The sequence below is a fragment of the Schistocerca gregaria genome, chromosome 1, assembly GCF_023897955.1.
Source record: "Schistocerca gregaria isolate iqSchGreg1 chromosome 1, iqSchGreg1.2, whole genome shotgun sequence".
Taxonomy (NCBI): domain Eukaryota; kingdom Metazoa; phylum Arthropoda; class Insecta; order Orthoptera; family Acrididae; genus Schistocerca; species Schistocerca gregaria.
Genome location: NC_064920.1, coordinates 815,723,359 through 815,749,937, shown reverse-complemented (window position 1 = coordinate 815,749,937; position 26,579 = coordinate 815,723,359). Strand labels below are relative to the sequence as shown.

At 44.5% G+C, this 26,579-nt stretch overlaps 1 protein-coding gene across 3 annotated transcripts in view; it reads left to right on the top strand.

The window, feature by feature from the left end:
* LOC126270867 (protein outspread) overlaps positions 1-26,579 on the top strand; it is a 705,494-nt gene that overhangs the window by 545,373 nt on the left and 133,542 nt on the right. For all 3 annotated transcript variants that reach the window (XM_049974105.1, XM_049974106.1, XM_049974107.1), the window contains exon 3: positions 711-776. In XM_049974105.1, the coding sequence (XP_049830062.1) occupies positions 711-776 (66 nt within the window). The remainder of the gene's footprint in view (positions 1-710; positions 777-26,579) is intronic.

Genomic DNA, 26,579 nt, shown 5'->3' with positions numbered 1-26,579 from the left:
TATAACTTGTGACTCTATAAATGACGAAGATACGTGACACTTCTGAAAGTCACCAATGTTGGGTTTCATTTTGTAAATTAAGTTTCGTGTTCTAATATTTATGTAAAAAATAAAGACTAGCTTTCAGAGCTGAGCTCGTGTGTGGACGCTAATGCAAAATGACCTCGCGATAGAGGTGCTGCCTCGAAGCACGTAGGTGACAGGCCTCACCTCTTGCTTATGTATGTACTGTTAAGTGTGTCGTTACTCTTGGTGTTATCTATAGATAAAGCATCAAATAGAACGAAAGTGTATTCGGATGCATACAAAAAAAAGTTTCCATATAAATTATGTAGTTTGTAGAATTCGCTCGATCCTAAACTCCAAACTGTTGTATTCGTCCGGTTGGCATTCGGAAAGGCGACGGTTGAAACCGGCGTCCGGCCAACCTGATTTAGGTTTTCCGTGATTTACCTAAATCGCTCAACGCAAATGTCGCGTTGGTTCCTTCGAAAGGACATGGCAGCTTTTCTTCTTCGCCCTTTCCCAATCCAAGCTTGGGCACTGTCACTAACGACCTCTTTGTCGACGGGACTTTAAACACTAATCTCCTTCTATTCGTTCGGCTAACTGCTTAATCTTATTTCAAAATGTCCTAGGACCTCATGCCTTGACTTATTTATGTTTAATTGAGTTATCTAGAAACTAATTAACGGATCTGTTTGTTGCAGAGATGGCAGCGCCGCTGGTTCGTGCTGTACGACGACGGGGAGCTCAGCTACTCTGTGGACGAGCACGTGAGTACCAGCAACCTCTAAACAACAGCTACTGAACAGTCGTTGTGGAAGCAAAGTGTGCAAAGTGAAGATTGTGAAGGCCCATGCTGGATACTAGAATATTACCACTGGCACATACACAATATACAGTGTGCGCATAAATTATCTTTCCAACTTTAATATCTTCAAAATTACGCTGATGAGACAAAACATTACGACCATCTGCTTAATATATGAAGATGGTATCAGTTCTTTCGGTTATGGCCGAAAGAACAGATACCATCTTCATATAATCGAGGTTAACCGGCCATTGACCTCCTCCTCCTGTGCTGGATGCACACACATTGCCCGAACTCTTACGAGACTCTGTAAGGTTTTCTGCCGCAAGTAATGAGTGTATTCGGTAGGGGCACTACGAATGTAGTGTGTAGACATTAAGCTGGGAATGTGGGTCTCATGCGGAGCGTGCTAGGGATAAATCCCTGCAGTCGCACTATCCTCTGTGCCCTCGGTGGCTCAGATGGTAAGAGCGTCTGCCACGTGAGCAGGAGATCCAGGTTCGAGTCCCGATCGAGGCACACATTTTCAACTGTCCCCGTTGATTTATATCAACGCCTGTTGACAGCGTAGAGTCTTGATTTAATTATTTCAACCTGCTTAATAGCTTGTTTCTCCATCTTTGGAACGAAATACATCTCTGATTCTGCGTATCAGGGATCCGACAGTTTCTTGATAGGTTTGTGTAGGTATGTGGCATTAGATGTCTATGCGTAGGTACTGTAATTCTCGTAAATAACGGGCCGCTGATTTGCGTACGCGGTGATGGCGGATAGCCAATCAGATGGGTTCCTCAGGATTTACGTCAGGCGAATTGGGTTGTTGAGACATCAACGTTAGTTCACTGCAACCTTTTCAGACCATTGTAGCACTTTCTGGTTCCGAGAAACGGGCAATTATGCTGCTGAAAGATGACATCGCCGTCGGGGAAGACATCAAGCATGAAGAGATGCATGTTGTCCGCAGGTGGCGTGGCGTCTTTGATTACTACCATAGGTCCCATGCAGACGCAGGAGAATGTCTCCCATAGCGTAATACTGTTTCCACCAGACTACGTCCGTGGCGCGCTACACGTTTCGAGCCGCCGTTCACCTTTAGATGACGGCGTATGTGGGGACGGCTATCGACCTACTGTAGCAAACATGAGAGTTATCAGAGATGCGGGTACGTTTCCATTAATCGACAGTCGAATCCCGATAGTCCCCTGCTGCTGCAGTCGTAATAAACAATGTCATTGGGTCATCATGTGAACACATGGGGAAGGTCTGACGTGGAACTCCATGTTCAATAGTGTGCGATGAACGGTGTGCTCCGAAACAATTGCGCGTGCTCCAGCGTTATTCTCTGTTGGAAAAGATGCCACAGGTCAACATCTATCCTACATTACAGAGCAGACAAGCCTCCGAGCCCCACGTTCTATGAAGACTCGTGGACGTCCAACCATTTAGCGCCTAGTGGTAGTTTCACTGTCCTCCTACCTCTTTCCGTAGAAGCCCACGACAGTAGCACGTGTACATTTGACCAGCTTCGTCGTTTTCGAGATGTTCGTTCACAGGCCTTGCGTAATAATAATCTCCTCATTGTCAAAATCGCTTATCTCATTGGATATCCCCATTTGGAGCCCACATCTTCGCTAGGGCGATCCCCCTTTCCGTGTCTGCTCCGTTTACATGCTTCTGTTATTGCATAATGTGCCTGCAGTGCGCCGGGTAGCATCCAACGTCGCGGTGGGCAATGGTCATAACGTTTTGGGTGATAAGTATATACTAAATATTAACAAATGGTTTTCAACGTGTCATAAGATAACTCATGAAGTTTTGTTTCCTCATTAATACATATAAATGTAAGCACCGTTGGTGGCATGGATAAAGTCTAGTCGGGAATACAGATCTCTCCACGTATGGTTCAAGATCTCCACAGTGGCATGTTCAAATGCATTGAAAATCTGTTCTCAAAGTCCCGTAAGTCTCTAACCTTTGTTCGGCACACCAGAGCCCTTACAAAACGCCACAGGAAGACGTCTAGTGGTGTGAGATCAGGGGATCGTGGGACAATCGATTTGGTCCATCCCGTCGAATCCGAAAACTTTCCATCTATAAATTGACGGGTTAGGTACCAGTGGAGCGGTGCCACATATTGCTGGAATACGATATCGGGTTGTAGGTGTTTCAATTGTGGCACAGCAAACTCTTGTATCATGTCCAGATAAATATCACCGTTGACTGCAGGCTCGAGGAAAAGAATGGACCCATGATGCGATTGTTTGTCAATGCGCACCAGGCATCGACCTTTCAACTCTGTCTTTCCATTTCACGTTTAACATGCGAATGCTGTGAACCCAAATGTCATGGCTATTCAGTTTACCGAATACGCGAAACGTTGCCTCATCGGAGAAACAAATCTTTTCTGAAAACTCATTGTTTCCGTCAATCTTGACAAGCACTTCAATTGCAAACAGATCGCGCTGAGATTTGTCCTTAGGTTTTAGTGCCGGAAGCAGCTGCACTTTGTGGAGATATAGTTGTAACCACGTATGCAAGACATTGTGCGCTGTACCTGCAAGGTAAAAATAACTTCGACTTGTCACTTGTTGTAAATCATTTGTTAACATGTAGTGTAATTTTGAAGTTTTAAGTTGTAAACATAATTTACGGACACACAGTATTTCACACAATGAAAACTAATCGGACACAGCTGGTAAGTAAATGTACTTTAGATGCAAAAAGTTCAACAGTTCTAACTCACTACGTTCTCGAGTCTACTTAACGACAGTTTGGAAGGTAGTGCTCGGAGCGACAGATGATGTGTCTAGTGAAGGAATTCCGTGTTTCGATGTGCCAAAATCCGTATGGCATTTTCAGTTCTAACGTTAAAAAATTTCGATTTAATTGTGCATGATACTTTTTTTTTGTCGGCATACAACGGTTACGAGGTTCTGCTTCAGACTAAACTTGATCTGCTGGAGACACACCTAAAACAGCCTTATCGAGAAAGGTGGTACAGTTGTTAGCATACTAAATGCGCATTTGATAGGAGAACAGTTCAAATCTGCGTCCGACCACAAAGATTCAGTTTGTCCATGATTTCTCTGAATCGCTCCAGGCAAATGTGAGGATGGCTTATCCTATAGACTCGTCAATTTTTTTTTACCTCCGACGTTGCACCTGCTAATGTCTTCTTTCACTCCATCTTGACAGTGTGTCCCTGGGTCAGCGATCGCTCCCACACTTCTCGTAGCAGAGGACCTCTGAAGAGGATATTTTTGTAGCAAACGTTCCCTCATCTGGCAAACTGCAAACGTCTTCTTATCTCCAATTAGATAATGTGTTTGAGTGCTCACCCTCTCTCCCTCACCCCCCCCCCCCCCAATACACGTGCACTTGTCAATAGCAGAAAAACAGCTCTAAGGCCATCAAGAAAAGAATTTTTACCCTTCTGCCGTACAATTGCGATTCCTTGGATCTCGGCAGGTGCCCCTGGAAGGCCTGCCTCCGTAAGGTGGGGTGCGGGCGGACGCTTTCCTCAGGTGACCATTGTGTATTGTCTAAGGGACGTGTGCTATGGTGCTTAAGTCATCTCGCGCAGAGATCATAACAAAAAAGGGGGATTGGAACATGCACGGAGATATACAGCCAGCCTTTCGTTGCTCTACTTATCTCTACACATACATTCCGCAAGCCACCTTACGGTGTCTCTTCCCATTCTAACTCGCGGGTGCGAAGGATGATCGTTGGAAAGACCTCCACATTGGCTCTAACTACTTTCATTTTTATTTTCCATCGTGATCATTCCGCAAGACGTACGTGGGAAGGAATAATATGTTGCTCGACTATTCTACATCTACATCCATACTCCGCAAGCCACCTGACGGTGTGTGGCGGAGGGTACCCTGAGTACCTCTATCTGTTCTCCCTTCTCTTCCAGTCTCGTATTGTACGTGGAAAGAAGGATTGTCGGTATGCTTCTGTGTGGGCTCTAATCTCTCTGATTTTATCCTCATGGTCTCTTCGCGAGATATACGTAGGAGGGAGCAATATACTGCTTGACTCTTCAGTGAAGGTATGTTCTCGAAACTTTAACAAAAGCCCGTACCGAGCTACTGAGCGTCTCTCCTGCAGAGTCTTCCACTGGAGTTTATCTATCATCTCCGTAACGCTTTCGCAATTACTAAATGATCCTGTAACGAAGCGCGCTGCTCTCCGTTGGATCTTCTGTACCTCTTCTATCAACCCTACCTGGTGCGGATCCCACACTGCTGAGCAGTATTCAAGCATTGAGCGCACAAACGTACTGTAACCTACTTCCTTTGTTGTCGGATTGCATTTCCTTAGGATTCTTCCAATGAATCTCAGTCTGGCATCTGCTTTACCGACGATCAACTTTATATGATCATTCCATTTTAAATCACTCCTAATGCGTACTCCCAGATAATTTATGGAATTAACTGCTTCCAGTTGCTGACCTGCTATTTTGTAGCTAAATGATAAGGGACCTATCTTTCTATGTATTCGCATCACATTACACTTGTCTACATTGAGATTCAATTGCCATTCCGTGCACCATGCGTCAATTCGCTGCAGATCCTCCTGCATTTCAGTACAATTTTCCATTGTTGCAACCTCTCGATACACCACAGCATCATCTGCAAAAAGCCTCAGTGAACTTCCGATGTCATCCACCAGGTCATTTATGTATATTGTGAATAGCAACGGTCCTATGACACTCCCCTGCGGCACACCTGAAATCACTCTTACTTCGGAAGACTTCTCTCCATTGAGAATGACATGCTGCGTTCTGTTATCTAGGAACTCCTCAATCCAATCACACAATTGATCTGATAGTCCGTATGCTCTTACTTTGTTCATTAAACGACTGTGGGGAACTGTGTCAAAAGCCTTGCGGAAGTCAAGAAACACGGCATCTACCTGTGAACCCGTGTCTAAGGCCCTCTGAGTCTCGTGGACGAATAGCGCGAGCTGGGTTTCACACGACCGTCTTTTTCGAAACCCATGCTGATTCCTACAGAGTAGATTTCTAGTCTCCAGAAAAGACATTATTCTCGAACATAATACGTGTTCCAAAATTCTACAACTGATCGACGTTAGAGATATAGGTCTATAGTTCTGCACATCTGTTCGACGTCCCTTCTTGAAAACGGGGATGACCTGTGCCCTTTTCCAATCCTTTGGAACACTTCGCTCTTCTAGAGACCTACGGTACACCGCTGCAAGAAGGAGGCAAGTTCCTTCGCGTACTCTGTGTAAAATCGAACTGGTATCCCATCAGGACCAGCGGCCTTTCCTCTTCTGAGCTATTTTAATTGTTTCTCTATCCCTCTGTCGTCTATTTCGATATCTACCATTTTGTGAACTGTGCGACAATCTAGAGAAGGAAGCACAGTGCAGTCTTCCTCTGTGAAACAGCTTTGGAAGAAGACATTTAGTATTTCGGCCTTTAGTCTGTCATCCTCAGTTTCAGTACCATTTTGGTCACAGAGTGTCTGGACATTTTATTTTGATCCACCTACCGCTTTGACATAGGACCAAAAATTCTTTGGATTTTCTGCCTATTCCTGGGAAGCAGGCCCTCCGCAAACGAATAAAGTAGTGCAGCTAGCGGCCAATATTGGTGTCAAATATCCCACGCGTATACTGTACAGGAGTCATCAGTTCCAGCAAAAAATTGTAGTAAACATGTAGTATGTTACGATGTTGAGTCTAACTTTCCACTATGAAGATTAATTTCTTACACATATTCTTTCCGAAAATTAAGTTTATTCTCGCTGTCGGGGTACGTAATGCCTTGCGGGAGAGAAAAATAAACTCACATTATTTCCTCCGGTTGATAGTCATGCAACAAGCAAATACGGAAGAAGCGCCGGTACAGGGCACAGGTCGAGGAAGCCACCGACTTCATTTTGTGCACACACGAACAGGTAGTTTCACGTACACTAGCCTTAGGCTTCCACACTTTTGTCTGAGATATTTTGGCCAAGAATTAAATTAAAAATAATTCCAATCCCCTTTTTCTGGCCAAGACCTTTCGGGGGTGCTTTCCGTTGGTTGTCAGGCAATTGCTGGAACTGAAAATCCCCTCCCAAATGTTCCCAATTGGGTGTCCCTCTGCCGCACTACCAGCTGAGATGTCTTGTATTTGACTGGAAAGTTCTGATTCATCATGGGTCATCACTGGAACAGCTTCCTCCGATTGGAGAACGAAAGTATATAAAAGTGATTCTTCCTCAGTATGTGAAATATTTCTGTAGCACGTCGTCAAAAGGCTCATTTGCATAGGCGAACGAGCACTCATTTTATATTAAAATTTTATTCTGATATCTGAGTCTGAAATGCAACACTTGTTGTTCATCCCCAAGGAAGCTTTGTTTGCATAAAAAAGTCAAACTGCACAGTTTTTGTGGTAAGACATTGTGTAAAAAATTGCGACCGACGTCGTGAATGTCAAATTGCTTGCTTTCTGTCTACCGTAATGCGTATTCTACTCTGTGGGTGCATTATCTTAAAATAACTTAGAACTGAGAACAGGAAGCTTGGTAAAATGTGAGCAGATAAATACTGGTTCCAACAATGATTGCTCGTGGAGATCATTGTTCAAACAACCTAGGTGATGCTGAATGAAATGTTTAATTTAAACAGTTAGTGAAAACAAATCGATTATAGAGAACGTGTGCAACCATTGACATACTCGTAGGAACAGGCATAAGCCTCGATAAGCCTCCTCCACTGCCTACAATCTGGAATACACAGTTTTTGCATTAACTGACTTTTCCCCTCCTGCCGGAGGTTCGAGTCCTCCCTCGGGCATGAGTGTGTGTGTGTGGTGTTCTTAGCATACGTTAGTTTAAGTAGTGTGTAAATCTAGGGACCGATGACCTCAGCAGTTTTGTCGCTTAGGCACACGCACACGCGCACGCCCACATACACATTAGACTTTTCCGTAGGTTCTTGGTAGAATATTTAATAACACGACACTACTGTAATATTCCACCAGATAATTTTTTCGAAGATACAGGAATTCGGATGCTAAGACGAGCTGCTTTAAAGGAGGACATAGTTACAAAGTACAACGTGAAGTCTTACATAACAACCACACTTTGAGGAAGAAGTACTTCCTTAAAATAATGCAAATTAATAAGCATGTGTCCATTTGTACTAGCTTAGTACTGAATGATCAGTCAGTGTAGCCTCAATCACCACTTCTAGCCGCAAATACTGCTAATAATCCGATCCAGGCCACTTTGTAAATTACCCTTCCTGCTCATACGCTCCATTTTCCTTTGTTTCAGTTACTGTAGTTTCACTTGTCTTGTTAAAATTTTACTTTTTGTAACTGCAGCTATTTCAGTTCCCTGTTTACTGTCATTTGTAATATCCTTCTTGTTTGAAATAAAGTGTTAAGGACGAGATTGTCTTGTTCGGTCACCCTCTTGGAGCCAGTCTGTGTGGCCGAGCGGTTCTAGGGGCTTCAGTCTGGAACCGCGCGACCGCTACGATCGCAGGTGCGAATCCTGCCTCGGGCATGGATGTGTGTGATTTCCTTAGGTTAGTTAGGTTTAAGTAGTTCCAAGTTCTAGGGGACTGATGACCTCAGATATTAAGTCCCATAGTGCTCACAGCCATCTGAACCATTTTCGCTCTCTTGAAATATTCCATCGAAGCTTAGTGTGTATTGTTCAAATTATTTTTAATCTCAGAAAAATTGTTGTAATTTTATGTGCAGTATTTAATTTGCCACATACTTTTTAAGGTAAATAGTTTTACGTCGTATTTTTACGGAAATTTTCCTCAAGTTTTGGTCCTAAATGAAATTCAATAATTGTCTGCTTTGGAAACCAACTGAGATACTTTGTAAATGCACTGGTAAAAACCTTTCATCCCACAAAAATTTCACAACCACATCTGTTCATTTTTTTACCTTGGGATAACGTAACAGCCGAAAACCGGAATGTAAAACAATAAATATTGCAGTGTGTTGAACCATTTTCGTGTGTTTTTTTTTTTTCAGTCGTAATTTGCAGATTCCTTATTCACCACAGAATTCTCATTCTCTTGCAGAACTGATTTATCGCAGTACCACACACAAACACACAAAATATCTCACGTTTAGCCAAGCGTGGCTTGTGCCATGACACGTCCAAAATTGACCAACTCATTTATATAAACGACAATTTCAGAACCTGGCCCCCCTTCCGACCTAAATAAATTTCTGCGGATACCCATGCTAACAGCTTATCATACACTGGTTTACCGTTGGCGCCGTAGATGAACAGTACGGAAACAACAGGCACGTCCAGGCCTTCGTGTCGTTAATAAATTTCAGCGCTGCCGGGCGAAGGGGGCGGGTAGCTCATGGGGGCGAATCACGAACGGCATAATGGGGGGTCGTAAATTAGATGTTCGCTGGCGGTGAGCGCATCATGGATCCGCTAGTCCCCGGGCCGTTACTGGCCGTGTAAGAGTCCTCGAGAGCCAGGCAGCCTGCGGCGGACTCCGTGCGCCGCCGAGAAAGCGATCTGATACAGGCTGGGGCGTTTCTTTTCACCTGAAACGGCCGCGCCAACGTACTTCAGCTTTCTTCCTCTGGCTAATGAGGCAACATCCGCGCCGAAAACGTCATTCCTGTGGATCGTTCGCTACAGGAATCGCGCCTTTCGCCTCACTCGGTAGACTCCCGAAACCGCAGCTTGTCCTGCGGTCGCTCTGTTTACTGCTAAACAAGAGAAGGCGCTCCTATTTGGCACCAGCAGCGGGGAAAAAGTCGCCATTGTCCTCCTTCAAGAAAGCGCGGCGCTGCTGAAACGGGTACACTGTTCTGTGGTGAACAGACAACCAGTCGACCAAGCAATAATAAAGTTTCATTCGACTGTTTTTGTTGCGTTTGAATCACCATTGTCATTACATTGTTCTCAATAAATTTCACATTGGCTTCACAAGTGTTAAGATTTCTCCGACCGGATGGCAAAGGTGGTCTCCAATAGTACTCTGTTTTTTGCTAAGGACATTCCAGTATACACATTGACCTTCGCTGAAGACGCGTTGTTCCAGATCGTCCACTCACTGGCGATTGGGCAGCAGGTAGCCTGTGCGAAGTGTTGAATGTGACGTAGTGGAGCCCATAGAATAATCAATAAATGACGATATTCGCCACTGGCAACCCACGACCAAATGCATATATAAATAATCAGCACCACGTGAAGGATTCACAGGTTCATAGGGTGAAAGGCATTCTCTTTTGGGGAGATGGCCAAATGTCTGGCAATCACATGACATTTTCTGTTTCAACTTTCTAACGGCTGTCGTTCCCGTTCAGCAGAAATGCTGCCACAACTAATGATGCATACGTGTCAGTTTAACTAGCCTGTTCTGGTATCTACGATACTGAAATGGACAAGACAGTCTTACTCTGAGAGTAATACAGCCCTGGTTGAAGCATCAAAATTTCAGTGTCAGCTCCCGTTGTTCATCTCCTTTTTTTTCCGGCCGTTTCTCATTCTCTCCATTGTCCGTAACAGACTTTCTCGGACTCCGCTTACCTCATCGTACCGACATACACTGTGCTTAAGCGGTTGAACCCGACGACAAAGGCAAACCCTATGCGATTTTTGCATCTCCCCACCAATTGTTAAACGTGCCTGTGTGTGGCCGAGCGGTTCTAGGCGCTTCAGTCTGGAACCGCGCTGCTGATACGGTCGCAGGTTCGAATCCTGCCTCGGGCAAGGATGTGTGTGATGTCCGTAGGTTAGTTAGGTTTAAGTAGTTCTAAGTCTAGGGGGACTGACGACCTCAGAAGTTAAGTCCCATAGTGCTCGGAGCCATTTGAACCATGTTTTCACTCGCACACCCGATTAGTACACATTGTACAGGCTGGCGAAGAAGTTCCAGTTTGCATTAGAGAGACTACCTCACTGGCAGTTCGAGTCAGCATGCGTTGGGTAATTCGGTTTGTCGATTACCGAACACGGTGGCACCATTGTGTTAAATCTGGTGGCTTTAGCGCAGGATCTGCTTAGCGAAACAAACTGAGCGAAGTTTATTACACTGGTGATGAACCGTATTTCGACTAATGACCACAGCAGTTGAGTCCCATAGTGCTCAGAGCCATTTTGAACCGTATTTCCGTGCAAGCCAGTGTAATTTTGGTGTGTCTTTTTGACACATATCTTTGAATCGACATCATGAAACATTTTCTTCGGCGTGTTTTGCGACGACGTTGCAAAAAGAGCCAGTTTAAAAAATATTATTAGCTGTATATATTTCCAGTCCAGTGACTGGATCTAGGAATTTATCTGAACGCAAACGTATTGCTACAGAGCAGTGACCAATTATGACCTTTTAACCTTAGCGACACATTTAAAGCTATTTGACGTATACAGCAGGGGAGAGGACTCATCTGTGTCCGCCAGTTAACAGCAGTATGGCGGGGATGGAGGAGTTAGATTAGGTGGGCGGTAACTGGTGCAGATGTTTTCGTGCAAATGAAATTAATTCGCCTTCAACTAAGGTGGTGAAATAATATATCTCTCGCAAGGCAATGCGGCTTTTTTCCAGCTACTTGTAGGAGAGATTCTTGCCGTGTAGTTTTACTGATAATGACCATATCTTCCAAGGAATAAGGTGAAAATGATGTAGTATTACGCGATGGAGAAAATGACGGTAAAAATGGGAATGAGCGTACGGCGTCAGTGGCCGGGAATTCCCAGACGGTAAGTTCTGCCGCCAAGTGCAGGGCTTATTGAGTGTGACGCCACATCGGGTGACCTGCGCGTCGACAATGGGGACGAAATGCTGCTGCTGCTGCTGCTGCTGCTGCTGCTGCTGCTGATGATGATGATGATGACAGCACAACACCCAGTGCCTGAGGGGAGAAAACATCCCGCCCCAGCAGGGAATCGAACCTAGACCCCTATGCGTGGAAGTCCAACGCGCTGAAAGTTTTTTTCTTCTCTTTTTCTTTTTGTCAGTTTGTTCCATATATTTCGTTGCGTTTGGCCTGGGCGGACGTCACTAGACATCCATTCAAGCTGATCGTTAATTCCTTTACTCCGTTTTTTTTTTATATCTTACAGAGAGCAAGCAGCCCTCTGACCGAACACGCTGAGCTACCGTGCCGGCTGCAATCCACCATAAGGCGCGTGGTGGAGGGTATCTCGTACCACAACTAGCGTCTCCTCTCCCTGTTCCACTCCCAAACAGAACGAGGGAAAAATGACTGCCTATATGCCTCTGTACGAGCCCTAATCTCTCTTATCTTTGTGGTCTTTCCGCGAAATATAAGTTGCGGCAGTAAAATTGTACTGCAATCAGCCTCAAATGCTGGTTCTCTAAATTTCCTCAGTAGCGATTCGCGAAAAGAACGCCTTTCTTCTAGAGACTCCCACCCGAGTTCCTGAAGCATTTCCGTAACACTCGCGTGATGATCAAACCTACAGTAACAAATCTAGCAGCTCGCCTCTGAATTGCTTCTACACTCCTGGAAATTGAAATAAGAACACCGTGAATTCATTGTCCCAGGAAGGGTCAACTTTATTGACACATTCCTGGGGTCAGATACATCACATGATCACACTGACAGAACCACAGGCACATAGACACAGGCAACAGAGCATGCACAATGTCGGCACTAGTACAGTGTATATCCACCTTTCGCAGCAATGCAGGCTGCTATTCTCCCATGGAGACGATCGTAGAGATGCTGGATGTAGTCCTGTGGAACGGCTTGCCATGCCATTTCCACCTGGCGCCTCAGTTGGACCAGCGTTCGTGCTGGACGTGCAGAGCGCGTGAGACGACGCTTCATCCAGTCCCAAACATGCTCAATGGGGGACAGATCCGGAGATCTTGCTGGCCAGGGCAGTTGCCTTACACCTTCTAGAGCACGTTGGGTGGCACGGGATACATGCGGACGTGCATTGTCCTGTTGGAACAGCAAGTTCCCTTGCCGGTCTAGGAATGGTAGAACGATGGGTTCGATGACGGTTTGGATGTACCGTGCACTATTCAGTGTCCCCTCGACGATCACCAGAGGTGTACGGCCAGTGTAGGAGATCGCTCCCCACACCATGATGCCGGGTGTTGGCCCTGTGTGCCTCGGTCGTATGCAGTCCTGATTGTGGCGCTCACCTGCACGGCGCCAAACACTCATACGACCATCATTGGCATCAAGGCAGAAGCGACTCTCATCGCTGAAGACGACACGTCTCCATTCGTCCCTCCATTCACGCCTGTCGCGACACCACTGGAGGCGGGCTGCACGATGTTGGGGCGTGAGCGGAAGACGGCCTAACGGTGTGCGGGACCGTAGCCCAGCTTCATGGAGACGGTTGCGAATGGTCCTGGCCGATACCCCAGGAGCAACAGTGTCCCTAATTTGCTGGGAAGTGGTGGTGCGGTCCCCTACGGCACTGCGTAGGATCCTACGGTCTTGGCGTGCATCCGTGCGTCGCTGCGGTCCGGTCCCAGGTCGACGGACACGTGCACCTTCCGCCGACCACTGGCGACAACATCGATGTACTGTGGAGACCTCACGCCCCACGTGTTGAGCAATTCGGCGGTACGTCCACCCGGCCTCCCGCATGCCCACTATACGCCCTCGCTCAAAGTCCGTCAACTGCACATACGGTTCACGTCCACGCTGTCGCGGCATGCTACCAGTGTTAAAGACTGCGATGGAGCTCCGTATGCCACGGCAAACTGGCTGACACTGACGGCGGCGGTGCATAAATGCTGCGCAGCTAGCGCCATTGGACGGCCAACACCGCGGTTCCTGGTGTGTCCGCTGTGCCGTGCGTGTGATCATTGCTTTTACAGCCCTCTCGCAGTGTCCGGAGCAAGTATGGTGGGTCTGACACACCGGTGTCAATGTGTTCTTTTTTGCCATTTCCAGGAGTGTATGTCCTCCCTCAATCCAACCTGATACGGATCCCAAACGCTCGAGCGGTACTCAAGAATAAGTCGTATTAGTGTTTTATAAGCGGTCTCCTTTACAGATGAACCACATCTTCCCAAAATTCTACCAATGAACTGAAGACGACTATCCGCCTTCCCCACCACTGCCATTACATGCTTGTCCCACTTCGTATCACTCTGCAATGTTACGCCCAAATATTTAATCGACGTGACTGTCAAGCGCTACACTACTAATGGAGTATTCAAACATTACGGGATTCTTTTTCCTATTCATCTGCATTAATTTACATTTATCTATATTTAGAGTTAGTTGCCATTCTTTACCCCAATCACAAATCCTGTCCAAGTCAATTAGTGTAATTGGCATTACTTTTGATATTTAGGCTGTAGCCTTTCGAAGGCACCCGTGCTTTGGCGACTTGTCCCAGCCAGTACTTGGTCACTTGTGACACGAATGCCTGTCAGCCCTTCGGCCCTCTTTTGACGGGTGCCCCGCTGCGCAGTTGCTCCTGGGCGCTGGAAGCCCCTTGCCAGGAGAGAAGCCCGCGCTGGCGCTGCAAGCCCGCTAAGTGCCGCGCCGGGCTCCCCACTCGCTGCGAGTGGTCGCCGTCGTTTCTCTAAGAGGCTTAATGTCACCGTCCGCCGAGGGTTCTCGGGACGCTCCGACAGGCCCACCGCTGTCAGCTACGCACTGTGCAGTGGATATTGAGAGGAGAATAGTCGCCGCCACAATGCCAGTGGCCAAGCACGGATTAGGACTGCTGTAACACATTCCACCACTTTCGCGAGATACGCATTGTTTTTTTGGGCGCGAAAGACCTGTGTGTCACGGAGTCTGCAGCACCTTCGTACAGATAAGAACCTGTATTTTTATCCCAGGAGGAACCACTTTGTGATTTCAACACTGTTAATTAATACAAGTACCTGACACGTATGCGTATGAAATGGGCTCAGTTGTAGATCAAGCGAGTGACAGACTCCCGTTCATTAACAGAATGCTGGGAAAATGCAGTCAGTCTACAAAGGAGACCGCTATCAAAACATTTGTGCATCTGATACTACAAAATTGCTTGAGTGTCTGGGATCCATACCAGAGATATTAAAGCTATTCAAAGAGATGCAGCACGAATGGTCACATGTATGTTTGATTCGCGATAGAGGATAGAAGGAAAAAGACTTACTGAATTGGAAGACAGTTGTAGGTGAACGCCAGCTCCTACGAGAGTCTTCCTAGGAAGTTTCATGAACTAGTTTAAGGTGAATAATTTAGAAAAATGGCAGAGAAGCCCATACGCAGTTGGGATGAGAAGAAACCCTAGCAAGTGGCACTGTGGACAGTACAACCTGTATCGACCTCACAGCAGTTTGCAGAGTAAGTATGTAGATCTATATCAGGGGTAACAAAATTCTAAAAAAATGAGGAAAACTTATTTTACGCAGGGATTACTTCAATTTTAAATCATAACAAGTAACACAACAGTCATAAAAATTTATAAAGTTATTAATATCATCGAAATGCCGAACAAAAACGTTTATTAATAGCTTTTCGTGGAGCACTTAATTAAAAAAATGGTTCAAATGGCTCTGAGCACTATGGGACTTAACATCTGTGGTCATCAGTCCCCTGGAACTTAGAACTATCTAAACCCAAATAACCTAAGGACACCACAAACATCCATGCCCGAGGCAGGATTCGAACCTGCGACCGTAGCGGTCACGCGGTTCCAGACTCAAGCGCCGAGAACCGCACGGCCACATCGGCCGACAGCACTTAATCATTTCTCGCAGAACGCTAGTGCAACGTGGAACACAGTTTTGGAAACTCTGATTTTGATCTCATAGCGTTTCATATGCTTTGATCACTTCTAGAGACGTGACCACTGGTGTAGAACATCGGATTGAGGGCGGTGTGGGGTTAACACTGCAGTGAAACATGACGTTCTTTCATAGCACAGTGAGCTGTGAGTGCAACAGTTTTTAAACTCTATACACGAAGACCAGTGACAGTACGCGTATGTTACAAGAACAAGGCTTATATAGTCAACACTATGACTTTGTTGGATATTGTTTTCATGCATAACTAAAAAAAAAATTCAAATGTGAATTGCTAAGGGATCAAACTGCTGATGTCATCGATCCCCAGACTTACTACTTAAACTACCTTTAACTAACTTATGCTAAGAACAACACACTCACACATGCCCGAGGGAGGACTCGAATCACCAGCGGGAGGGGCCGCGCAATCCGTGACATGGCGCCTCAAACCGCACGACCACTCCGCGCGAATGCATAACTGATTTCGAAGTCTTCAGGGTCTGGGGATACCTTAAGGATGCTGCTTCCAAAAATCACCTTAGTTCTATTCCCGTATTTCAAGCAGAAATTGATGAATCGGTGCAAATTCCTCAATAAAAGTTGCAATATATGTTTAAGAACATTCAGCGCCGTATTCGATTATGTAAATCACATAACTTAGGCCTCTTTCAACGGCTTTTGCAAAGGGTTAAGGTTTCAGAACATCTTCTGCTGCAGCAGCTTCATAGCTTATTAAAGCTGCTTGTTGTGGTTCAAAAAATGGTTCGAATGGCTCTGAGCACTATGGGACTTAACATCTGAGGTCATCAGTCCCCTTGAACTCAGAACTACTTAAACCTAACTAACCTAAGGACATTACACATATCCATAACCGAGGCAGGATTCGAACCTGCGACCGTAGCGCTCGCGCGGTTCCAAACTGAAGCGCCTAGAACCGCTCGGCCACACATGCCGGCTGTTGTTGTGGTCTTCAGTCCGGAGACTGCTTTGATACATCTCTCCATGCTACTTTATCCTGTGCAAGTTTCTTCATCTCAGAGTAACTACTGCAACCTAAATCCTTCTGAATCTGCTTAGTATATCCATCTCTTGGTCTCCTTCTATAATTTTACCCTACGCTCTTCCCTCCAGCACTAAATTGGTGAGTCCTTGATGCCTCAGAATGTGTCCTGTCCCTTTCATGCTCCTGGATTCTTACAACTGCCATCTGCTTTTTGTACAAGTTGTAAATAGCCTTTTGCTCACCCTATTTTATTTCTTGTACCTCCAGAATTTGTTAGCGTATATTCCAGTCAATGTTGTCAAAAGAGTTTTATAAATCTACAAATGCATAAATGTAGGTTTGCCTTTCTGAAACCCATCTTGTAAGTCTTACTGTAAGTGTTGTCTCGTGTATTCGTACGTTCGTCTGGAACTTAAACTGTTCTTCCCAGAGTCGGCTTATACTCGTACCAGTTTGCCCATTCTTCTGTAAATAATTTGTCAGTATTTCGTAAGCATGACTTATTAAACAGATAGTTGGGTAATTTTCGAATCCGTCTGCATTTGGTATCTTTGGAGTTGGAATTATTACATTGTTCTCGAAGTCTGACGGTAAGTCGCCTGTCTAATATATCTTTCACACCAGGCAGAATAGTTTTGGTACGGCTGGCTCTCCCGCGGATGTCAGTAGTTCTGAGATAATGTAGTTTACTCTTCGGGCTCTTGTTTCGGCTTAGTTAAGATTCTACACGCACTATCATATGTTCTTCTACTTCGTATTACATTGTCTTAAGGTTCATTTCCCTTGTACAGCCCTCTGTGCAGGGTGGCCAGAAACAGTCTGAAAAGCTTGTAGTGTTTTGCAGGGCAGGTTATGTTGAGAAACAATTCATAAGAAAAAAAAATTCGGTATGTTACGCCGTTTCCGAGTTAATTAGCCAATCGAGCCGTTGCACGCACAATTTCAAATGTCGCGCCAGAGATGATATCGCCAAACGTGTTCTTCTTTTGGTTTCTTAAAACGGAACAAGAGAGCAATAGAAAAATTGGACATGAGACGGTAGTAAGGATCGAACCTGAGCAAAAGGCTGAGCATTCTTGTACGCTATCATCTACGCTACGACAATAATAGACAGTAACTGTCACTGGCGCGCCACTTGAATTTGCGCATGCAACAGCTTGATTGGCTAATTTCAGTGCAATTATCTCGAAAACTGCGCAGCGTATCGATTTTTTTTCTTTAGAGTTGTTTCTCAGCACAGCCTAACTGCAACTCCGTTAGAAGCTTGTCAGACTGTTTCTGACTGTCCTGTATGTTCTGTTTATCTTTCAGCTTTGACTTCTTTGCTTATTGCAGGTATAAAAGCCTATAGTATTTTTAACAATTTGTGGACGCAGCGAAATTTTGTAAGAGTCTGTTAGACTAGAACAGAACAACAAAAATGGAAGGAATGTAGTGGTCTAATTTCTCCTTAGATAGTGCTGTAAAAGCTTACGATAGACAACCAATAATCGTGAGTTCGTTGCGTCTTTCACTCAAACCTCCAGATCAGACACAATCAGATCGTTACCAAACGTTGTGTCGGTAGAGTATCAACCAAACCAGTGTTGTGTAATGTTGTCCAGTAGAAGTTGCGTAAACGGTAATTAAAAGTAATACCAGAAGTACGGAGTATAGGAAAAGCGTATCTACATCTACATCTACATGAATACTCTGCAATTCACATTTAAGTGCTTGGCAGAGGGTTCATCGAACCACAATCATACTATCTCTCTACTATTCCACTCCCGAACAGCGAGCGGGAAAAACGAACACCTAAACCTTTCTGTTCGAGCTCTGATTTCTCTTATTTTATTTTGATGATCATTCCTACCTGTGTAGGTTGGGCTCAACAAAATATTTTCGCATTCGGAAGAGAAAGTTGGTGACTGAAATTTCGTGAAAAGGTCTCGCCGCGACGAAAAACGTCTATGCTGTAATGACTTCCATCCCAACTCGTGTATCATATCTGCCACACTCTCTCCCCTATAACGCGATAATACAAAACGAGCTGCCCTTTTTTGCACCCTTTCGATGTCCTCCGTCAATCCCACCTGGTAAGGATCCCACACCGCGCAGCAATATTCTAACAGAGGACGAACGGGTGTAGTGTAAGCTGTCTCTTTAGTGGACTCGTTGCATCTTCTAAGTGTGCTGCCAATGAAACGCAACCTTTGGCTCGCCTTTCCGACAATATTATCTATGTGGTCCTTCCAACTGAAGTTGTTCGTAATTTTAACACCCAGGTACTTAGTTGAATTGACAGCCTTGAGAATTGTACTATTTATCGAGTAATCGAATTCCAACGGATTTCTTTTGGAACTCATGTGGATCATCTCACACTTTTCGTTATTTAGCGTCAACTGCCACCTGACACACCATACAGCAATCTTTTCTAAATCGCTTTGCAGCTGATGTGTTAATACGAATATGTGTGGTAGAGCGTCAGATCATCGTACTACACAGGTTTTAAGTTCGAAATCCATTATGGCGATTTTTTTAACAGTTGTTGCGTGAATTGTTATGTGGGAGAACATTATTCTGACACGTAAAAGGACGTTTCGGAGTTCGTAGCAATGTTGTTTTAGCAGTCTTCTTTAGCTGGAAATAGCACACCTATAGAGTACATCTGTATAGATAACACTATCTATACAAATGTACTCTGCCAAAACGTCCTTTTACATGTCAGAAAAATGTTCTTCCATATAAGAATTTCACGCGTAAATTGTTAAAAAAAATGTCGCCACGATAGGGTTTCGAACTCGGAACGATCTGACGCTTTACCAAGTCGCCTACCACACACACATCCACATTCACACCCCATAGATACACCCTTCCTAAACTCCGTAGTTCTGGTGTTGCTTGTAATTGCCATTTACACATGTTCTACTTGACGACAGCAGACAGCGCGAATTATGTCGGTGTTTAGGTTGATACACAACATTTGGTGGTTTGGGTGTGAGCGGAGGTTGGGACTTACTCCAGCGTTGTAGGAGTGGCGCACCTGTGCATTGCTGGTGCTGGGCGGAGACTGCTTCTGGCTGGGGCCAGACCGAAAGCCGTGTCTGGCGAGAAAGCGGCGCGACATGTGCGTCGCAATTAACATTCCGGCGTCCGGCGGGCTGGACGGGCAAGCACTCGGTGCACCGCCTGGCCTTCTCTCCCGTGTCCGCACTGCTGCCCTCGCAGTAGGGTGACACGAGTCCCAGCTCAGCTTCCTCGAGTCCGCCAGTCCTCCTTCCAACTTGCCGAAGCCCCAGACATTTCCGGTGGTACCAGCTTCTGTAGTTCTGTAGTTCGCCAACGAGCGCTACTGCGCTGACAGTCGATTTGAGGACAGCCTGCTCAAATTCTTCAGGTAGAAAAATTTGTAGAGTTGAAAAGCTAAATGATCTAATTTTCTTAAAAAAAAAGTTTCTCAGGAGAGAGGTATCAAGTACACTGGAAAAAATTTAAACAGATTATTTATTCTTCTGTTAACTGTTGAGAATAATGAACATTTTCAGGTACAGCAACAATTGTGGTAAAACCAGGCCCAACGACTGTTGTTAACAATTATCAGTCATAAAGAGTTACGTCCATTTTGGGAAACCGAATTTAAACTAAGCTGTTTTAAACTTCCTTTTTTTTCACTCAAATGTTCACGCATACCACGGATGCCCGCTTTCATTATTACACTGCAGGGTTTCACAGCAGACAAGCACGGAAACTCTACTGACCTCTTGTAACGGAAATTAACTCCGCACTTCAGAATAAACGCCTTCTCCCACTGAAGGTTCTCACTATAGCTGTTATTCTGGTAAACGATTTCTGGATCAGCTCCTATGCTGAGCAGTCATGTAGCATGACTAACTTGTCTGTGTATTTTCTTGAGAGGATTTGTCCTACCGTATCTCTTTTGAGTAGTGTAGTACTTTCCGCTGACTCCTTGCCCATGCATCAGCTTCCTCTTCCGTTCCTCCTTCCCATTTTCTGTTGAACTGACAGCTTAGACATCTGTTTCACAGAACACCCATGGCTAAATGGAACAGTAAACTTTAAGAGCAGCAGACTATATAAGAGTGAGATACAGGTCTCATACACAATTTGATGATAATGCTGGCGGCACTTACAAGTAAACATCTCCAATCTGGCTTCATACTTCAAGAAGAAAACAGCACCGTGCAAAGCACTACACGCGAAAATTTGGACTAGAATTGTAATAGTGCGCAGTTATGACCATGTGAATTCACAACTTATGAATTTTCACCCGCTCCGCCCCTCTGCAGCCATCTAACACCCGAGCACGGAGTACTGCACAGCTGAGTAAGAGGTTTGCAAAGTACTGTTTTGACGTAGATAACACTATTTGTTCATTGTGACGAAATGCGCGATTTCTAACCCGTACGTGGCGCCAGATATTATTTTCCCTACATCAACTTTATGTTACGATTCACAGATACAGTGCAAATGAATGAAATGATTGCGTGTGTCATTAAATAAAGAGAACTGTTTAATTGTCAACATTACTTTTGTGAAACTGATTACTGTTGTGTGTTTCTTCTTTGAATTTTAAAGCTGGAGCTTTTATAGTGAAGCCCATTTGCAGAAGTTGTGCCGTTCTTAAACGCAAATCGCGTGCTTAAATTGTAAATTGAAAATCGTCAGCTTCATTTTACAATAATTCTCAAATTACTTAGGTGTACTCAGTTTGATTTTGAGGCGTATATACATAGCTGTAGAATATCAACACCAGAATATTGTTAAAATACTGTTGAACGTGATGTCCGTGAGGTTGACATATTACGTACTCACCGTACTTACCTATTTTTCGCGTGGAATAACTTGTGTTCTCGAACATGATATCAAAGCAGTTTGGCCATATGCGTCCACTAAATCCCCCGACCTTCCCCCCCCCCCCCCCCCCCCCTCCTCTTCCAGCGGCTGGCCGCGAATAGGGGAGGGCTCTGGTTGTCACTCCGCTCAACGGTACTTCGTGTTCGGGCATTAGGTGATTTCAGCGGCGCGAAATGAAAGACTTCCAACTGGTGCGCACTAAAGTTTGAAACCTTTTCTTTCAGAAGGTTCTAATTGCGTACTGTCAGAGTTGTCGCCAAAATTTACACGTGGGGTCGATTGCTGGGCCTGAAAACTTACAAGTGTATCTTTTTCTCCTTAAAATATGAGGTCAAGTTGGTGTCTTGTTGTTAGATCCCTTTGATGGGCAGTTAGCTCTCGACATAGCGGCTGCATCATCTATTGGCGCTACAGACGACTGCAAGGAACACGATTTTCCCCTTGAATCCTATAGCTCTGCATTGGCGTCAGTGAGTAGATTACTATAAAAAAAAGGGAACTCCCAATTTTGGCACTTAGATGGTATTACCCACTTCATAATTTGTCTAGAAAGACAGGGAATGTGGTAGCGTAGTATCCGATATCCAACGTGCACGCCAATTTCTTGATTTAATTCAAAATTTTCAGCGTCTCATATTTTTCTGTTGTGAGAGACAGGCCACTGTTGTCGATTATTCGTCTGCTGGATGGGGACGTTGGGCCCTGTGTGCAGCTTGATGCTATTTGAAGCGGAGTAGACTAATTTCAGTCACCAGGTTACGTACCCTCCACAGTCTCTCTCATCGCCATGAACGTAATTTCGCATAAACGCAGAACAGCAGTAATAGCATAGAACTAATTTACTTGCGTCCGGTTCCCACACACTGACTGCTTTATAACAAACTTAGGTGGTCACATCCGACCTTGAATAAATAAAACTGTTGCCATTCCGTGTTCATCTGCGCTGATTTTGAAAAACTGCATGACACTACATTAAATGAGGTACAGATTCAGATACACGCAATAATTCCCTTCCGACGACATTGTGTTGTTGCTGCTGCTGCTGCTGTTTTCTTCAAAGATTGGCTTGGTGCAGCTTTCCATTTTATCTGTCCTGAGCAAGCACCTTCAATTCTGCATAATTAGTGCAGCCTACATCATTTTGAACCTGCTTACAATAATCAAGTCTTAACTGGGTTCTTTAATTTTTACTCCCCCCCCCCCCCCCCCCCCCCCGCCCCCCGTCACTACCCTCCACTACCAGATTTACATTTCCATGATGGCTTCGAATACGTCCTCCTCTTATTTTGTGAACACTAGACTGTCAACAGAAACCAGTCAGTATCCAGCATGTCCTGTAAAACTGCCGTATCGCAGCATATGGAGGGTCCTGTCTAGTTTCTGCTAACACTCTAGTGTTTACAAAATAATGGTAACGAACAGTAAATAGTATTTAACTCTTCGGCTGATAGATACTGATAATTCAAGCAGCCATTTGGACGTCAACACCACAATAGCCCATGTTGTCGCGAGAAGCGATCTCCAGCACCCAGCGCATGCCATAAACGTGAACACGTAATTCGTGCATATGTTGTATGAAGATGAGATTGAAAAAGCTCAAAAACTACTCAATGGAAATAATGAAATATTTTATAAGTGACTTGTCGCAGCTATCTGTACCTACATTTAATTTGACTTTTTTGTCTGGTTTCTCTTACACTGAAAGACTGCAGCAACTTCATTGTTCGTCTGGGTGTCGCAACGATGGGTAAAAATTACCCAAAGGTTGGCGAGTGTGCCGGATGTGCCGTAATTATTCAGCGCGTGCACTCGATCTGAGTGCAGCTCACCTCCGTGTGTAGCGAGATAGCAGTCTACGGGGCGATCTGGTCAGCTTGCCAAATCCCTTATTCTTTACGCGGAGATCCCGAAGTCGGTCTGAGACACACAAATACCCTCGTAGCGTCGTTTTGTGGTTCGTGTACCAATTTAAATGCGGCTCACTTTGATGACGCACGACCATTTCGTGGATGTTTGCCAGAACAGTACCTTATAGACGTACGCCGTGACCACTGCTTGCTTTTCTCAGACTACGCCGTTGCCATCTCGCAGCAGCTGTTTGCCTTTCTCAGCGCTCTCCTCCGGAGGATACATTCTCTAAGAGACACCGTGACGTTTATGGAAATGTCCTGCGACTGTTAGTCAGGGCGACCTTGTCTCCGCCCTTACGGACGTCGCTAGGTGTGGCGTCTGTTTCTGTAACGTTTAAAAGATCCACCTCTAAAGTATACCTGCTTCTCGTCAGCCTGCACATGGTAAGACGTGACACAAGGCGTTTCGAGGCATTAAATTCAAAGTGCAGGACGCGTAATTTATGGCAAGCGACAGGTAAGTGGCGGTGAAGGTGTCTTGTGTTATTTGCAACTTCCTCCGGGTTGTCCTACACCGCTCGCGCTAAAAACTGTATCCTTTTAACCGCAAAGAAAATAAGAGAAAAAGGGTGTGTTGGAATGTACCCTACTTGCCTAGTAAGGCGAGAGCCGCACTCGCGTGTAAATCTTTCGCTCGGAATTAATGAACACTGCGGGCAAGATCGCCGTCAAGGGAAACAGTAAGTGGACGCCGGAGACTGGCGTTACCGCTGGTGTACTAAGATATAGCAGTACATCTACTCCTGAAAATTATGTTTACTTGTATACCGGACGTTGGATGTGTCACTGACTTAATTATGCAAAAGTTAAAGATCAAGGACACAGTGGTAAGAGAAACGTCATTTTCAGTGCTGCCTGTGAAGATAGTCGGAGGTATTTAATTCAGCTAGACAGACCTGGGGCAACCTAGTTTTATGGCAAGATGGATATCCCGCAGACTACAGTACAGTAAATAGCTTGACGTACCTCGTACTGTTACATTTCCTATTACATTTGCGAAACCAGAGGCTCCGAAAATACCTTGCTCGTCTGGTCTGTACGCAGTGTAAACAACGAAGTCAGTAAAACAATTTTAGTGTTACTCGAATACTATCTTCGGAAATATTCCAAATTAATGGTTTTATTATTATTATTATTAATAATAATAATATTATTATTATTATTATTATTATTATTTCCAAAGATCCCCACGCATGATGCCTGGACATCTTCACTACTGTCTTACATTAACTAAACGAACAATAACAAAATAAGGAACACGCCTGTCTATTCTTCGTTGACTTTAGAATTAGCCTTGTTTTCTTTGGCGTCATCGTTATGTGATATTTGGGATGACCTTCGAGCAAGGGAGGGCAGAGGAGAGAGGATAATTAGAATTGGAACATACATATCCCGAAAATAACCCATTTCCCGAAACTACTTCGTAGGAGGTAGAAGAGCGTAATGTGAAGCTGTTAGAAAAGTTATTCCTTGGGATGTTGTTCAACTCGCGCGTCGCATTGGTTTGAATGTCATCTGTATCGTCAAAGCGTCGAACCTTCATTTGAATTTCTGCATACTGTCGTTATGAGAAAGATTCTTATTGATGGCACAAAGTCTTATCATCCGTGATTATTTGTTTTTCCAGGAAAGACTAGATCACATTTTGCATTTCAATAGAGTCGAGGGAAGTGTTCGGAAGTCAAGATGTGCGCAACAAACACACTTTTCAATTCTTCATGACTTTGGGAATAATGGAAATGAGTCCTGCAGACCAGCTGCAATAAGATAATATATTTTTTAACATTTTTCACGACAGGCCTCGTTAGGCGAAATAACATTAGTAAGATTATCTGTACGTAAATTGTGACTCTTTTACATTTGCGCTGTTATTTACGTCTAGTTGGAAGTGACGACCATATTTAAAATTGCAACAATTTCTGAATTGACCAAACCGGACGAAATTTCAACCGCTGTTTTAAAGAACACGCTAGGAACAGTGATATTAAACCGACAAGCTTCTATTTACACTTGAAAACTCAACACCACAAAACTGAGAAAATTAAAACTGCATTAGAAATATTACAAAAAATACCGAACGTACTTGCTATAAACATTCTCGAAGAACTGGAAATTTATATTTGTAGAAGGAAATAAACACAAGAGATTCTAAATGAACACAAAGATTATAAACATAAATACTATCTATAATTTTTTTTGACACAATAGAAAATAAAGACCTAGTCAAATGGTAAACAAAACTCACATGGTCCATGGTTAAAATGTGAAGGAAAATAAAAACATTCAAAGGTAACATCATCTCTGGTAAGCTGTGTAGACTTTGTGAACATACAGAATCATAGTAGAGATCTGTCAAAACTGAATTGTGAAAATATTGAGAGAAACGAATTTTTACGTTTCGTAACTACAAGAAAAATTATACTTACCGAGACATCACGGAAAGACTTCTATAGATACAAAATGGTCGTCACTTCCAACGAGACGTAAGCACCAGTGTAAATGTAAAACAACGCAATTTTTGTATAGATAGTCTTACTGGTGTTATTTCGCAGGTCTCTTGACAATGGCAATAAGCCGATTCAGGCCTGTCGGTAAAATATTAAAAAAAACGTATTACCTTATTGTAGCTGGTTTACAGCATTCATTTCAATAATGTCTTATACCGACGTGTACTGTGCTGCGGGCCCAACAAAACGTAATGTTCTGAAGAATGTCTTCAACTCTTGATTCAGAGATGTTGATCGATTACGTTTTGTGACACAGCGAAGTCGACACACTACGGCGCCAAGTCCACCACTTACAGCCTGACAGTGGTCGCACGTCTGTTGTTTACATCTGCCACAGTACCTATTGTGCTGACGTCGCTTATATGCCAAGAATAAAATCAGTCCCAGAATTGGACCGACGGTGTACGTAGCATACAAAGTGTACGTCAGACTACTATTCAAAGTTTCCTTCCCTGTTGAGGAATGAAATACCTTAAATGGGTGCTTCAGTATGTGTTCTGACATGGTTGAAATTGTCTTGAAAAGGCTTAGGCGAAACATACAATGGCGGTGCAAAGTTTATTTTACGATGCGTCTGAGTTATCTGAATATATTTGTATCCCAATAACTCAACTCCTCCCACTTAATAGTCCTTTGCCCTGTTCTTCTAGCAGCACCGGCCTCGGTGGCCGAGCGGTTCTAGGTGCGTCAGTCCGGAACCGCGTGACAGCTACGGTCGCACCTTCGAATCCTGCCTCGAGCATGGATGTGTGTGG